Below are 14,656 nucleotides of genomic sequence, written 5' to 3' on the forward strand. Positions count from 1 at the left end.
TAAATCTTAGTGTGTCAAACAAATACTATAGCATATAGAATAGCATCTGAGTACTTATTAATATTATAGAATTTTAGCAAGATAAATTCCCTAAAGATATCATTATCAACTCAGGAACATTATTTTTAGGCTGTTACATGTCCTTACACCTTTTAAATAACAACCTTAGTTCAGTATGTCAAGATCTGCTAAGGCTGAGCTATTTGGATTAACAGTAATCTCAAATTCTGAGGAATAAAACCTCAAGGTGACCCAATGAGAACATTTACAAAACAAGAACACTTTATTTCATATTGCAAAACTCCCATTGGTCTCCAGAAGTCTCTAATGCACTTTAAACAACTTTCATGGAAACAACTAAACCATGGCACTTTAATAAAGTATTACTTCTGAGATTTGAAGAACCAACTTCTTGAATATCGACCTAAATTCCAATGCCCTGGGGTTGGATCCTTAAACCAGGGGTAAGAGGAGCATAACTCTGCCTAGGAAAGGAACTGTCCTGGGGCAGTGACCTGAAGAGGGACAGTAGTGACCTCAAAGAGACTGCTGTCTCCTAAAACAGCAATGTCCAGTATCATTTTCAAACCAGGCCATGCCCTGTGACAACCAGTGTGGCATCCACATGTCCACAATGTCTCAAAGCAGCTTTTTAATGAAGGATCTGAACTAAAATGCATTTTAAAAGCACACAGTATGGGCCAGGCGCAGTGGCTCACGCCTGTAATCCCGCCACTTTGGGAGGCCGAGGCAGGTGGATCACTTGAGGTCAGGAGTTCGAGACCAGCCTGGCCAACATGGCAAAACCCCGTCTCTACTAAAAATACAAAAAGCAGTTGGGCGTGGTAGCACATACCTGGAATCCCAGCTACTAGGGAGGCTGAGACAGGAGAATTGCTTGAACCCAGAGGGCAGAGATTGCAGTGAGCTGAGATCGCACCACCGCACTCCAGCATGGGTGACAGAGTGAGACTCTGTCTCAAAAAAAAAAAAAAAAAAAAAAAAGCACACAGTATTTGTTGGAATTATAAGAAAAAAACAAGTTTTTTTTCTTGGCAATAATCAAATAAGTGATATAACTGACCACTTGGCTTTTTTTTTAACCCCCGGAAAAGCGTTTTTAAGCAAAGACAATTTCTAGACAAGCTGTGCCCGTGGTCCATCACCTGCCCTGAAACTCAACAGATTCACCCATACAACCAAATGCCACCAAGTCTTTTATGCAAAAAGAGTCTTACCTGTGAAAAGTTCAACCCATTCAATGGATGGCACTGCTCTTCCACCCTTTCTACTGCCCCAGTCTGTTTCCTCAGCCGCTCAGCCTCCTGGGCAAGGAATAGGTCTAAGACAGGCACCCCACGGGACTTAATGGCCACTTCAGTCAGGGAGTTGACCATGAGCATCACCCAGACAGGCCTCTTGCGCTCCCAGTTTCCGGCAATGGCATTGAAGAGGTAGTCTGCGTAGATCCCCTTGTCACGCTGGTCTGGGGTCATCCACAAGGGCATCATGAGCTTGACATACTCCAGGTGGCGCTTGAGGCGGTAGTAGATGTCCCTGGGGAGCACATCTTGGAGGTTCTTGCCGTGCGGCAGCATCTGACAGCTGGTGAGAGCTGAGAAGGTATAGGGGTCTGTGAGATCCAACTCAAAGTACACAAGGCTGCTCTGCCGGAAAGCCTCCTTAGAGTTGTCGGGGATGAAGTCCCAAACTCGGGTGTACGGGACATGGATTGTGCCAAAGAGGTAAGATGGTGGGTCTCGCTTAATGGTCCACAAGAAGGAATTCAACTCACTTTGCTGAAAAGAAAAGAGGTAACATCAAGGTATAATATGGGGGAGAGGGGTGGTCAGGAACCTGTGAGAGGAAATGAATTAGTCACATTTCAAGAGAAAAGATATCAAAGTAGAATTTAGACTTTTGAGTCCATGTAGGTTCACCCGCCGGGACAATCCATGTCCTAAACAGATAGGAGCAAATTATGAAATCAGGGGCTCATTAGGACTCTAGTTTCAACCTTGGCTGTATGTTGGGATCGCCAGGGGATCTTTAAAAGAAGCATCTCTGAGTCCTACCTCCAGAGATTCTGATCTGATTGGTCTGGGACGAGACTCACCTTTTCAGTCAAAAGGGGATGGGACCCCTTTTCAATCAAAATGTTGATTCCAAGATGAGAAAGCAATAGCAGTCACCAGTTTTGAGATTGTGCCATGTCTGCCCTAGCAATGAACTGGGCAAGAGTTAAAGAAGTGAGTCTCAGGGGCCTCCAAGGATATACCTGATACCATCTAAGAGACACCTGAGAAGCCCACTGTCTCCCAAGCAGACCTGATGATCCCTGCTCTTTCAGATCTCAAAACCAACATCCCCAAAGGCAGAGGCTTCAACTCTGGATATGCACTGGAATCACCCACAAAGCTTTTGAAAGTCCAATGCCTGGGTCCCACCCCAGACCAATCACATCAGAATCTCTGGAGATGGAACTCAGAAATGCTACTTTTTTTTTTTTTTGAGACGGAGTCTCACTCTGTTGCCCAGGCTGGAGTGCAGTGGCGCAATCCTGGCTCACTTCACTGCAACCTCAGCCTCCCGGATTTAAGCAATTCTCCTGCCTCAGCCTCCTGAGTAGCTGGGACTACAGGCACTGGCCACCACGCCCAGCTAATTTTTGTATTTTTAGTAGAGACGGGGTTTCACCATATTGGCCAGGCTGGTCTCAAACTCCTGACCTTGTGATCCGCCCACCTCAGCCTCCCAAAGTGCTGGAATTACAGGCGTGAGCCACTGCATCTGGCCACAGAGATGCTACTTTTAAAGCTCCCCTGGTGACCCCAACGTACCGCCAAGGTTGAAACTAGGGTCCTAATGAGCCTATGATTTTACAGTTTGCTCTCGTCCCTTTAGGACGTGGATCGCATTTATTTCTCTCACAAAGCCTTCAGTTTCAATTGCAGAGATCTGGATGACCTCTGCTGGATGGATTCTCTCCAAGCAGTTGCACATGCTGAGCAGCGGTGCATGTTCATCTGAAGCCAGGCCATTTCACTCATGGCCCCTGAGTGTCTCTCATCCTCAACAACTGGCATTTATAACATATCTGCTTATTAAGAGGCACTGTACAAAGAAGTGCAGTGCTCAAGGAATTAGGTGTAAATGGCAGACATACTAGTGACAAGAACAATGTATTAAGAAAGCTGGAAATGTGAAAATCTAGGTTTATAGAAAAAATATATATATTTCGGCCAGGCATGGTGACTCACACCTGTAATCCCAGTACTTTAGAGGCTGAGGCAGGCAGATCACTTGAGCTCAGGAGTTTGAGACCAGCCTGGGCAACACAGCAAAGCCCCATCTCTACAAAAAATACCAAAATTAGTCGGGCATGGTGGTGCATGCCTGTAGTCCCAGCTACTCAAGAGGCTGAGGTGGGAGGATTGCTTGAGCCCATCAGGTTGAGTCTGCAGATCGCACCACTGTGCTTCAGCCTGGGCTACAGAATGAGACTTTGTCTCAGAAAAAGAAAGAGAGAGAGAAGGAAGGACTAGAGGGAGGGAGGGAAAGAGGGAGGGAGAAAGAAATATTTGGAACATATTCCCTTTACTAAAGGATTTGACTTCAGCCTTTTAAGTAACATGCTTCCCTTGGATTATGAAGTTTCTATCTACAAGCAATTTTTATTATTCATGGTAGTTATATTTTATAAAGTTGCCACAAACACAAAATTAGCAAATACTAAACTGTTGTTCCTAGGGGAAACATAGGGTTAAGTTCTTGTTAATAACATTTTCATCAACTGATCAATACATAGCCTTGTTTTATGTGTGCTTCTACTGAAAGGCACCTTATTGGCCAGGCATAGTAGCTCGCGCCTGTAATTCCAGCACTTCAGGAGGCCGAGGCGGGTGGATTGTCTGAGCTCCGGAGTTCGCGATCAGCCTGGGCAACGTGGTGAAACCCTGTCTCCACTAAAACACACAAAATTAGCCAGGCGTGGTGGCCTGTGCCTGTAGTCCCAGGTATTTGGGAGGCTGAGGCAGGAGAATTGCTTGAACCTAGGAGGTGGAGGTTGCAGTGAGCAGAGATAGCGCCACTGCACTCCAGCCTAGGGGACAGAGTGAGACTCCATCTCAAAAAAAAAAAAAAAAAAAAAAAATTTAGGCCGAGCGCAGTGGCTGATGCCTATAATCCCAGCATTTTGGGAGGCCAAGGAGGGTGGATCACTTGAGGTCAGGAGTTCGAGCCTGTCCAACATGATGAAACTCCGCCTCTACTAAAAAGACAAAAATTAGCCGGACGTGGTGGCGAGTGCCTGTAGTCCCAGCTACTCTACTTAGGAGGCTGAGGCAGGAGAATCGCTTGAACCGGGAAGCAGAGGTTTCAGTGAGCCAGGATCCCGCCACTGCACTCCAGCCTGGGCAGCAGCAAGACGCTGTCTCAAAAAAGAAAAAAAAAAATTTAAAAACCATTGATTGTTGAAGTAATATTAACAGATGAATCACGTACAGGGTCCCCATCCCCTAGGCATCCTCTTATGCAGTAATAAGGGCCCCTGGGGTCATTTAAATACTTCAAAAATGAAATGGAAACTACATCTACCAAGAACGCCTGCTAAGGCGAATTAAGCAATCAAATGTCTCACTGTTGGTTAGAATTAGATCAAAAGGGTAGAAGACACTGGGTAACTACAATAGATGCTAATCAAAAGCTGAGATTGACAGTTATGTCTTTGGTTAATTGTAAACAGGTAAGAAGTATTACCTACAAATAGGTAGAGGCAGCCTTCAAAGAGTAATTTTAGTTTATTTGTTCATTTAGAGGTCTGGCTCATGAAATGTCTGGGTACCACTGACCTATATAAGAGATCTAATTGCACAATATCCAGGCAGTCTACCCAAGAACTTCTACATGGTTTCCAACTGGGAGACACAGCAAACAAGCTGAAATGTTATTATTAAACCCATGGACACCTGTTTCATTGTCATCTATCAGGACACCATCATGTTAAACAAATATGTTCCCAGGAAAACCAAACCCATACTGCAGGATAATGGAGGGGTGGAGTTCGTTTTGGTTCGGTTTTGGTTTGTTTTTATCCAATACACTTAACCTGCCTAAGGTCCCCATCCTACCTCAAAATACCTGCATTTCTCTTCAGAAGCAGTTCTGTTCAATATGCATCCATTTTCATTTTATTATTTATTTATTGTTGCCTTTTCAACTATTACTGGTCTAGAAATAAGGTCACTGTATGATCTTTTCACTGAAAACTGCTTAAATTTCAAAAACACACACACACACACACACACATCCACATGTCTGGCCTCTAGCCATGTAATGACGGTACCGATGCTAACAGCAGCTGTTCACTATGTGCCAGGCTCCACCCAAGCATTTCGCATGGACTGTCCCACTGCCTGCATTCAACACAATTATTTCTGCTGAGCCTACCATGTGCCAGACACTGTTCTAGGCACCAAGAATACAACAGTGCTGTGGAGAACGTGTAAGCTGGCGTTAAGTCTTTCAGCCTGGAGGAGGCCAAGAAGTAACTTTCTTCTGGTGTCCCAAATCTGGGTTCATCTGACACCAGCCGCCTCCACCATGCCACCTAAGTTGGACCCTGACGAGATCAAAGTTGTATACCTGAGTTGCACCAGGGGTGAAGTCAATGCCTCGTCTGTGCTAGCCCCCAAGATCAGCCCCTCTGTGTCTGTCTCCAAAAAAGGTTAGTGATGACATTGCCAAGCCAACCAGTGACTGGAGGGGTCTGAGGACTACAGTGAAACTGACCATTCAGAACAGACAGGCCCAGATTGAGGTGGTACCTTCTGCTTCTGCCCTGATCATCGAAGCCTTCAGGAAACCACCAAGAGACAGAAAGAAACAGGAGAACATTAAAAGCAGTGGAAATATCACTTTTGATGAAGTCATCAACATTGCTCAACAGATGCAGCACCAATCTTTAGCCAGAGAACTTTCTGGAACCATTAAAGAGATCCTGGGGACTTCCCAGTCTGTGGGCTGAATCTTGATGGCTGCCACACTCATGACATCAACAATGGTGCAGTGGAATGCCCAGCTAGTTAAGAAGCACAAAGGAAAACATTTCAATAAAGGATCATTTGACAACAAAAACCACAAAAAGAACATGTAAGCCAGAAAAGGGACAGTGAGTACTGTGGCACAGGGTTCCAGGGATGATCTTAAGTAGGGGGACCAGAAAAGTCACTGAATGTCTAGAAAGACATCTAAGCCTTGCCATGAAGGAGACGAGGGGCCCACTATGGGGATATCTAAGAGAAGAGCATTCTCTCCAGGAGGCAGAAACAGCAGTGCAAAGGCCCTGAGGCAGGGAGGGCCTCCATGTACTGGAAGACCAGCAAGGAGGCCAGCACGACAGAGGGGGATAGCTGAACAGGAAATCAGGAGGCAGAGGTCAGAGAGGTGAGTGAGGCCAAGCCATGCAGGGTCAGTAGGCCCCTGGAAAGGCCCCAGGAAGGGCTTAGGCTTTCCACTGAGTCAGATGGGAGCTAGCCCAGGTTTTTGAGAGAGGAGTGACATCAGCTGACAGTGTGTTCAAAGGATCACCTTGGAGGCTGGGATGAATAGAGGGATGAGGGCAGGCACAAGTAGGTCAGTTAGGACATTACCAAAATAATCAAAGTGGGAGTGACAGGATTGATGGGAAGTGATCAAATTCCAGATGTAGTTAGAAAACAGGATTTGCTGGCCGGCACGGTGCCTCATGCCTGTAATCCCAACACTTTGGGAAGGTTGAGCCCAAAAGTTTGAGATCAGCCTGGACAACATAGCAAGACCCTGTCTCTACAAAATATTTAAAAATAAGCCAGGCATGGTGGCAGGCACCTCCGGTCCCAGCTACTTAGGAGGTTGAGGTAGGAAGATGGTTTGAGCCTTGGAGGATGAGGCTGCAGTGAGCTATGATTGCACCACTGCACTCCAGCCTGGGCAACAGAGTGAGACCCTATCTCAAAATTTAAAAAAAAAAGAAAGAAAAGAAAACAGGACTTGCTGATGAAAGGATGAGGTTATCATTAACAGATATGCAGAAGGACGGGGGTGAAACAGGATTACAGGGGAAGGTCAGAAATTTGGTTTTGAATCTGTCCAGTTGACATGTCAAGCACACAACCTAGTGCCAAGGTCCAGGTGGTGGGTGAATATGTAAGTCTGGAGCTTGGGAGAGGCCTGAGTCAGAGATGAAGATGAGGGCATCATCACCATGTAGATGTTCTTTAAAGCCATGGGACTAGATAAGGTCTCCAACAGGATGTCCACAGGAGAAAAGTTCTAGGAAGAGACTCAGGGCCCTCTCACCCTAAGAAGTCTGGGAAAGAAGAGCAGCTAGCAAGGGAGAATGAGAAGTGGCCAGCAAGGTTGCTGGGAAAATCAGAAGAGTAGGAGGCCGATTGGAGAAAGTTCACCAAGGAGCAGAAAGTGGGTTAAATGTGGATGGTAGGCCAAAGAAATCAAGAATTTGAGAACTGACCTCTGGATTGAGCAACACTGAAGTCACTAGGGACTCAGACAAGAACAGTTTTAGTGCTACGGTGGGAGTAAAAATATGCCCCGTGCTAAGTGGTGGACAGGTAGGCTGGCTCCCGAGTCCAGGCTTTTAAACACCATATTTATGCAGCCTTAACATGCAATAGACTTTACTTGTGATTCAGAGTCATATCTTTTTTCAGTTAATACCCTGCTAGTTGTATTGTTGCTTAGGAGCGCCACCTGATTCCAAATCTAGAAAGGCTCTGTCCAGCTCATCTTCTCCATCCCAGATGACTGCCCAGATAAATACCACACTGACCTTGTTACATCCTCACGTGCCACCTTTCCCATCTTCTCTTTTCAAGATAACACAGCTCAGGGGCTTTTCTGCTTTTTTATGCCAAGGGCTGTATCTTATTCACCTTCATATTCCCAAACACTGAAATACTTACCATATACTACTACATAGGAGCTCAAAAAGAGCTTTTTTAAAGAAATGATTCTTATCATGTACAATTTCTTCAATACCTACAGTTCTGTTCTGACCAAGCAGGGCACCCGGATTCCCACTGTGTGCACCAATAACCATTCCTGTGGAACACTGATCCTGCCCTACCAGACATGTCTTCAGCAGGGCACAGGCTGAAAGAAGTCTTCAGGACTCTTCTTTACCTTACCTTGCCCACTGGTGAGCCCCCGGACCCTTGCACTTACTGTACTGGTGCAACTGCCTCTGCCTCTCTCATACTGATATCCTCAGGGTAGGGCTATTTATCTCTACAAAAAAAAAAAAAAACCTCCACTACCCTATTTCACTGTTAAAATATATGGCAATTAGAAGCAGCCATAGATTTTAACATTAGGATATTTTAAAAGAAAAAAGAAACTGAACCACTATTAACATGTCCCTTCTAACTTGTTGCAACTGTTCCCAGAAGGAAAAGACAGCCGGGCATGGTGGTTCATGCCTGTAATCCCAAGACTTTGGGAAGCTGAGGCAGGAGGACCATTTGAGGCCTGGAGTTCAAGGTTACAGTGAGCTATGATCACGACACTGCCCTCCATCCTGGGTGACAGAGCAGGTCTCTATCTCAAAAAAGAAAAAAAAGAGAGAGAAAACATGGCCATGGGTGACTGAGACACAGAAGCTACAAGCTTCTGAATCAAACTGAGATTTTAACAGACACCTGTGTAGTCCATCCAGTGAAAAAGAACAAGGCACAACGACAACTGCATATTGCAAGCTAACTCCGTAACACCCAGCACACCCTCAGCTCCTCCCATCCTAGCATCCCTGGACCTGCAATAACTGCACTTTTCCAAGATTACTCTTCAGCAGACCAGCCACAATGAAGCTGGCTTTACATTATCCTTTTCATTCAACAAATATTTTTGGAGCATCTGCTATGACAAGGCACTCTTCTGGATACTGGGGATGCAGAGGCAAACAAAACAGATAAAAATCTCTACCCTTATGAAGATGACATAGGGGAAGGGGCAGCAATAAACAAAAATTTTTATCAGATGGTGATTAAGTGCTACAAATAAAAATAAAGCAGGGAAGGCAAATGGTAGTGGTGGCAGCAGTTGATGTCACCTTTACCAGAGTAATCAGGAAGAAACTCATTGAGAGACACTTGAGCCAAAGCCAGATGGAGGTAAGGGAGCAAGCCTGTGGATAAATGAGGGGAGAACGTTCCAGGGGGAAGAAAGAGCAAGTATAAAAGGCATCAGGCTGGGCACGGTGGCTCATGCCTATAATCCCAGCACTTTGGGAGGCTGAGGTGGGTGGATCATGAGGTCAGGAGTTCGAGACCAGCCTGCTCAAGATAGTGAAACCCCATCTCTACTAAAAATACAACAATTAGCCGGGCTTGGTGGTGGGTGCCTGTAATCCCAGCTACTCAGGAGGCTGAGGCAGGAGAATCACTTGAACCCTGGAGGCAGAGGTTGCAGTGAGCCAATGTAGCACCACTGCACTCTAGCCTGGGTGACAGACAGAGCAAGACTGTGTCTCAAAAAAAAAAAAAAGGCATCAGGCAGGAATAGGAAAGAACACTAAGAGTTCTGTTTGAAAAGAAAGAGACTCAACCTGCTTGGTGCTCAGGGTAAACCCTGCAGTGTCTAGGGGCCAATCTGGGCTCAGAAGACCTCTCTAATGATTAACCAACCATGAAAACCAAAACAGCTCTCCTACAATCCTGCAGAATCCTACAGGGGCTGCTGCACTGGATTAGAGGCTGGATCCCAGGACTTCCACTCTAGAATCACAAGACCCCAACCCACTGAGGGACCCAACCACAATGCCCTTGCAGCATGTGGGTCAGACAAACAGCATGCGTGCCACTGATTGGCCTTCCCAATTCCGCAGGGGGTAAGACAGAGTTTGCCCACAGAATAGAATAGCAATTCTCAAAGTATGGTCCAGGGACTGGTGGGTGTCCCCAAGAGCCTTTCAGGGAATCTATAAGATCAACTGTTTTCATAAAACTAAGATATTTTCCTTTCACCCTCATTTCCTCACAAGGTACTGTAGAATTTTCTGGAGGCTACGTGTGTGATGAGGTCACTGCTCTGATGGCTAATCGAATGTGGGCTATGTTGTGTTTTACTACTATCTACCCAAGCTGGAGGGCAGTGGCGCAATCACACCTCACTGGCCTCCACTCCCAGGCTCAAGGTTTCCTTCCATCTCAGCCTCTGGAGTAGCTGAGACTGCAGGCACATGTCTGCAAAAAAAAAAAATTACGCTGGTAATTTTTTTTATTTTTTTGTAGAGACGAAGATCTCGCCACGTTGGCCAGGCTGGTCTGCAACTCCTGGTCTCAAGTGATCCACCGCCTTGGCCTCCCAAAGTGCTGGGATTACAGGAGTGAGCCACCATGCCGGGCTTCTTTGATAATTTTTTGTAATGTAAAGGAGTCCTGAGACCAAAAGGTAGGTCGACCGATGGAATAGAGGACTCATAAAGGCAGATTCTAAAGGAGAGAGACTTTATCCAGACTCACTTGTCATAATTACCAGTTGGTAATAGGTTTTGCAGAAGTGAAAGGCAACGTGCTTTCTTGTGAGGAGATGGACTCCTGCCTTGTCTAACAAGCACGAAGCGGCCACACCGCAACAGAGTTTGAAACCATGCCTGGTGCAGACTCCCCTCTCCAGCTGCCGCGCCTCCTGCCTTGGTAGAGGGCCGTCCGCAGCCCCGCGACGCCTTAGAGAGGCAAACACCGTGCGTCTTCCCAGTCCGGAGCTCCAGGATCGGCTCTATTTGGCCGTCCTCTGCTTTGCTGCAGTTGGGATGAGGAATAAAATTGCGAATGGCCAGGGGTGGAGACAGACCGGGGAGCTGAGCAGGTGTCATCAAAGGTGGGCCTCTAAATTCCAGCCGACACTCCCTCAACCCATCCCCACCCCCCCACCCCCGCGTCGCGGGCGCACCAGAAGGATAAGCCTGGCATGGCCCTCTCCAGAGCCAGGGACGCACAGAGATCAAACCCACCGGAACAAATGCGCGAAATTCAACCTATGCCGCACTCAGAAGAGAGGGACTCAAGAACCACAGAAAATTCTGAGTGTAGGAAAACTGACCAGAGAAGGAAATATTCATCTCGAAAGAGGTCCAGCCTCGGAGACGCAAGACCTGTCCGCTATAGAGCTGTGTTGACTCGGGCAGGTCACTGAGCCTCCCTTACCTGGGTTTCCCTCACCCGCAAAACGCTGATGCGAACATCTAAAGCGCCCGGCTGGACACGCAAGGACACGCAAGGCTTAGACAGTGGTCACTCCGCGAACGCACTCTGTGACCTGGAGCACACAGGTCCCCCGCTGAGTGTCAGTTTCCCAGATCGGTAAATCAAGGGAAATGGCTTCAACTCCCTAAAGTCCCTTCAAATTCAGGCACTGAACATATAAAGGTTAAGCCAAGCAGCTTCAGGGCGCTGTTAATATTTTGATAAGAGCAGGTGAAATTAAACTCTTAAGGAAGAGAGGGAAGAAGAAACTTCAAATAAATGTGCCCAAGTTCCTGCTCCGCTACGCCCTGGCGGATCTGTCCCCCGAAAGCTCGCGAAAATGGCTGGCGAGACCCCAGAGGCCCTCCCGGACGCTGGCGGAGGGCAAAGGCCAGGGCACTGAGTCGCTTGGAGCCTGCGGGCTGCGCCCCCGCAGGAAAGGGGAACCCGAGGGCACGGAGAGGAGAGCCAGCAAGAAGCGCCGCGGTGCTAGGTGAAAGCCCAGCCGCGTAAGTCGGCTCGGGGTCCGAAAGCGCTGCTTCGCGGGGTTCGGAGGGAAACCATCCCAAGGAGATGCAGAGAGGCCGGCTCTCCAGCACCCGACGCGCGCCTTACTTGGGGCTTGAGCTCGCAGTTGGCGGCGCCGGGCACCCTGCGCCGCGAAGCTGCGCCCGTGGGCAGGAGGCAGAGGGTCTGCAGCAGGAACCAGCTCCAGGGACTCATCCTCCTCACGGCGGCTCCGAGGCCCGGAACGCAGAGGGAAGGAGTAGGGCAGAGGTGGCCGCCCGCCCTACTTAGCCGGGGCCGCGGGGCCGCCTCCGGGCGGGGCTGGGGTAAGCCCCGCAGCAGCCGCCACGTGGGTCCGGGCCCCGACCTCCCTCCCCCCACCCCACCCCCGCAGGTCAGCCCCGCGCCTAGGTGGCCGCGAAGTCCCGAACCGCGTTTCTCCCGCCCAAACCCTGCCGGGGCCGCCGCCCACCTCGTGTGACCACAAGAGGGGAAAGGTGAAGTTCCAGCGCTGTCCTAAATTCAACCTAAAATCGCATTGGTTCCTGCTTTTACGTCTGTGCTTATGCTGCCAATTTTGAGGGGAGGGTGCCTCTTGATTGAAAGAGGCAGACAAAATAAACAAATGAAAGGCTATCTATAAAGGAAAGTTCATTTAAACAAAGGAAATCTCATGGAAGTTTTGAATGTAAAAGAGAGAGGGGAATTGTCAGTGTGTGCATCCACTGAAAATCCAGGACCACAAAAGCCGGCACTCCATTAAGAGCCTCTTAATGGATGTTTAGGAATAATATTAAGGATGTTAACACCGAACTCAGAGGATGGCCGCAAGGATTAAAAGAGGAAATTTATGAGAAACACCTTGATTGGCGCACGTAGCAAGGCTGCAAACTGCAGTCGCTCCCTTTCGGCTCCAAAACCCCACTGAGGATTTTTCACAGCATTGGTCCATCAGGAAGAAAAAAAGAAATTATGAAAGCAAGTAGCCGTGCCCCGCCTGCCGCACCTCCTACCTGAGCGCACTTTACCACCACCTTTTAAAGTCCAGATGTCTGCGCGATTAACTTCGGAGTGGTGTTCGCAGGAGCATTTGTCGCAGTGGTCTTTAATTGCTTTAAGTCGCTGTCCGTTTTGAGAATCTGATAACTGGACGATCTCCTAGGGAAAAAGAAAAAAACGGGGGGCAGATTTGCATACAATGCGGGGAGAGGTCTTGTGAAGCCCGTTTCCAACTTTCCCGTAAAGAACCCCTGGCTTTGAAGAGCCAAGTCTTTCGAGATTTAACTCCACCAACATTTAGAGTTCAGATGTTTTTGTTAAATCGCTAACTTTTTTCTAAGTTTGAGTGGGGATTTCCTTTCTGGAGTTGACTGTCTCCTGTCTTCAGATGACTGCCCCATGTCAGCCCGGCGGCAATCGTTAGTCTCCAGGCCAACCCAGGACGCTGCTTTTTGGCGTTTTCAGGCACCAGCGCTGCCACCTGCTGGCAAAAACGTTCTCTTTCAGTTGTCGGGGAAAAGCAAAAAGTATCAAGAATGTAAGTTGCCCTGAGCTAAGATAGAACCACTGCACTCCAGCCTGGGCCACAAAGTGAGACCCTGTCTCTTATTAAAAAAAAACAAAACAAAAAAAAAAAACTCGAAAGGATGTAATTACCTATTATTTCATGTTATCTCTCCCACTCCAAATGAATCAATCCCTGTGACCAGAGAGAAGCCCAGCTTCTCTCTGAGCTGGGCTTCTCTCTGGCTACACAAAACATGGCTGAATTTGTTCATTTTCTCCTGTTGTTTGTCTCTCTTTTATTTCGTTGGTTTCTGCTCTTACTTTTGTTATTTCCTTCTGTTTGTTTACTTTTGTGTTTATTTGCTTTTTTTCTGGCTTCTTAAGGTGGTACCTTAAGTCATTGACTTTAAGCCTTCTTGCTTTTGTAATATAAGCATTTAAAGCTATAAATTTCCCTATAAGCACTGCTTTAGCTACATCACCCAAATTTTGAAAAACTGTATTTCATTATCTTTCATTATCTACTTTCCCTGGTGATTTTCTTCTTTGCCCGTGGATTACTTAGAAGTAGGTTGATTGATTTCCAAATTATGGAATTTTCCTAAATATTAGGTTGGTGCAAAAGTACTTGTGGTTTTTGCAATATCAGTAGATTTATAATCCAATTCCATTATAATCAGAAAACATACTCTGTATGATTTTGATTATTTTGAATTTATTGGGACTTGTTTTATGGCTCAGCATATGGTCAGATACTGAGTATGAAATATCATATCCATATCCAAAGTAGCTAGATAATTTTGTTTGGTTCTGACATTTTTTTAATGAAGTGTTTTTTTGTTGTTGTTTTGTTTTGTTTTCTCTTAGCCAGACCCATCATCAAGTAGGATTTATTCTGTAAGACACTCAGTGTCTGAACATTCTGTAGAATCACATCTACTCTACCTACATGTTTCCACAGACATTCCTAAGTCAACTATCATCCCGCAGTGCTGACCCAGACCTTGTGACAGGCTGACATGGCCTGGTCCTCACTTGCCTTATACAGACATCTGGGTTGCAGGCCTTTCTGCCTTTCTCCTCCTGGTTAGGAAGGAGATGTTAAATGTACCCATGGCCTCCTCTCTGCTTATCTGCAGAGTTTCTGTATCAAGTTTAGCTCCTTAATTTCAGCTTTGTTGCTGGACCATACCTCTGGCTGCCCATTGCCAGAGCCCTGAATTGCTTCTGAACCTTCCCCTGGTCCTTTCTCTTTCCCCTTTCATGTATGGTTGATATCCTTGGCAACCCTCCTATATTAGTCCATTTTGTGCTGCTATAGAAGAATACCACAGACTGGGTCATTTATAAAGAACAGAAATGTATTTCCTTACAGTTCTAGAGGCTGGGAAATCTGAGATCAA

At 46.9% G+C, this 14,656-nt stretch overlaps 1 protein-coding gene across 3 annotated transcripts in view; it reads right to left on the reverse strand.

Annotated features, from left to right (window-relative positions):
• The window catches only part of TRABD2A (TraB domain containing 2A), a 59,645-nt gene extending 47,591 nt beyond the window's left edge, over nucleotides 1-12,054 (reverse strand). The window contains exons 1-2 of one of the 3 annotated variants that reach the window (XM_055243635.2): nucleotides 11,856-12,054; nucleotides 1,239-1,799 (exon numbers count right to left, since the gene is read on the reverse strand). In XM_055243635.2, coding sequence (XP_055099610.1) covers nucleotides 1,239-1,799; nucleotides 11,856-11,963 — 669 coding nt within the window. In that variant the 5' untranslated portion in view covers nucleotides 11,964-12,054. The remainder of the gene's footprint in view (nucleotides 1-1,238; nucleotides 1,800-11,855) is intronic. The other 2 variants (XM_055243636.2, XM_063617583.1) reach the window with 2 other exon arrangements.
• Between the last annotated feature and the right edge of the window lie 2,602 nt (nucleotides 12,055-14,656).

This window comes from Symphalangus syndactylus, chromosome 14 (assembly GCF_028878055.3).
Source record: "Symphalangus syndactylus isolate Jambi chromosome 14, NHGRI_mSymSyn1-v2.1_pri, whole genome shotgun sequence".
Classification (NCBI taxonomy): Eukaryota; Metazoa; Chordata; class Mammalia; order Primates; family Hylobatidae; genus Symphalangus; species Symphalangus syndactylus.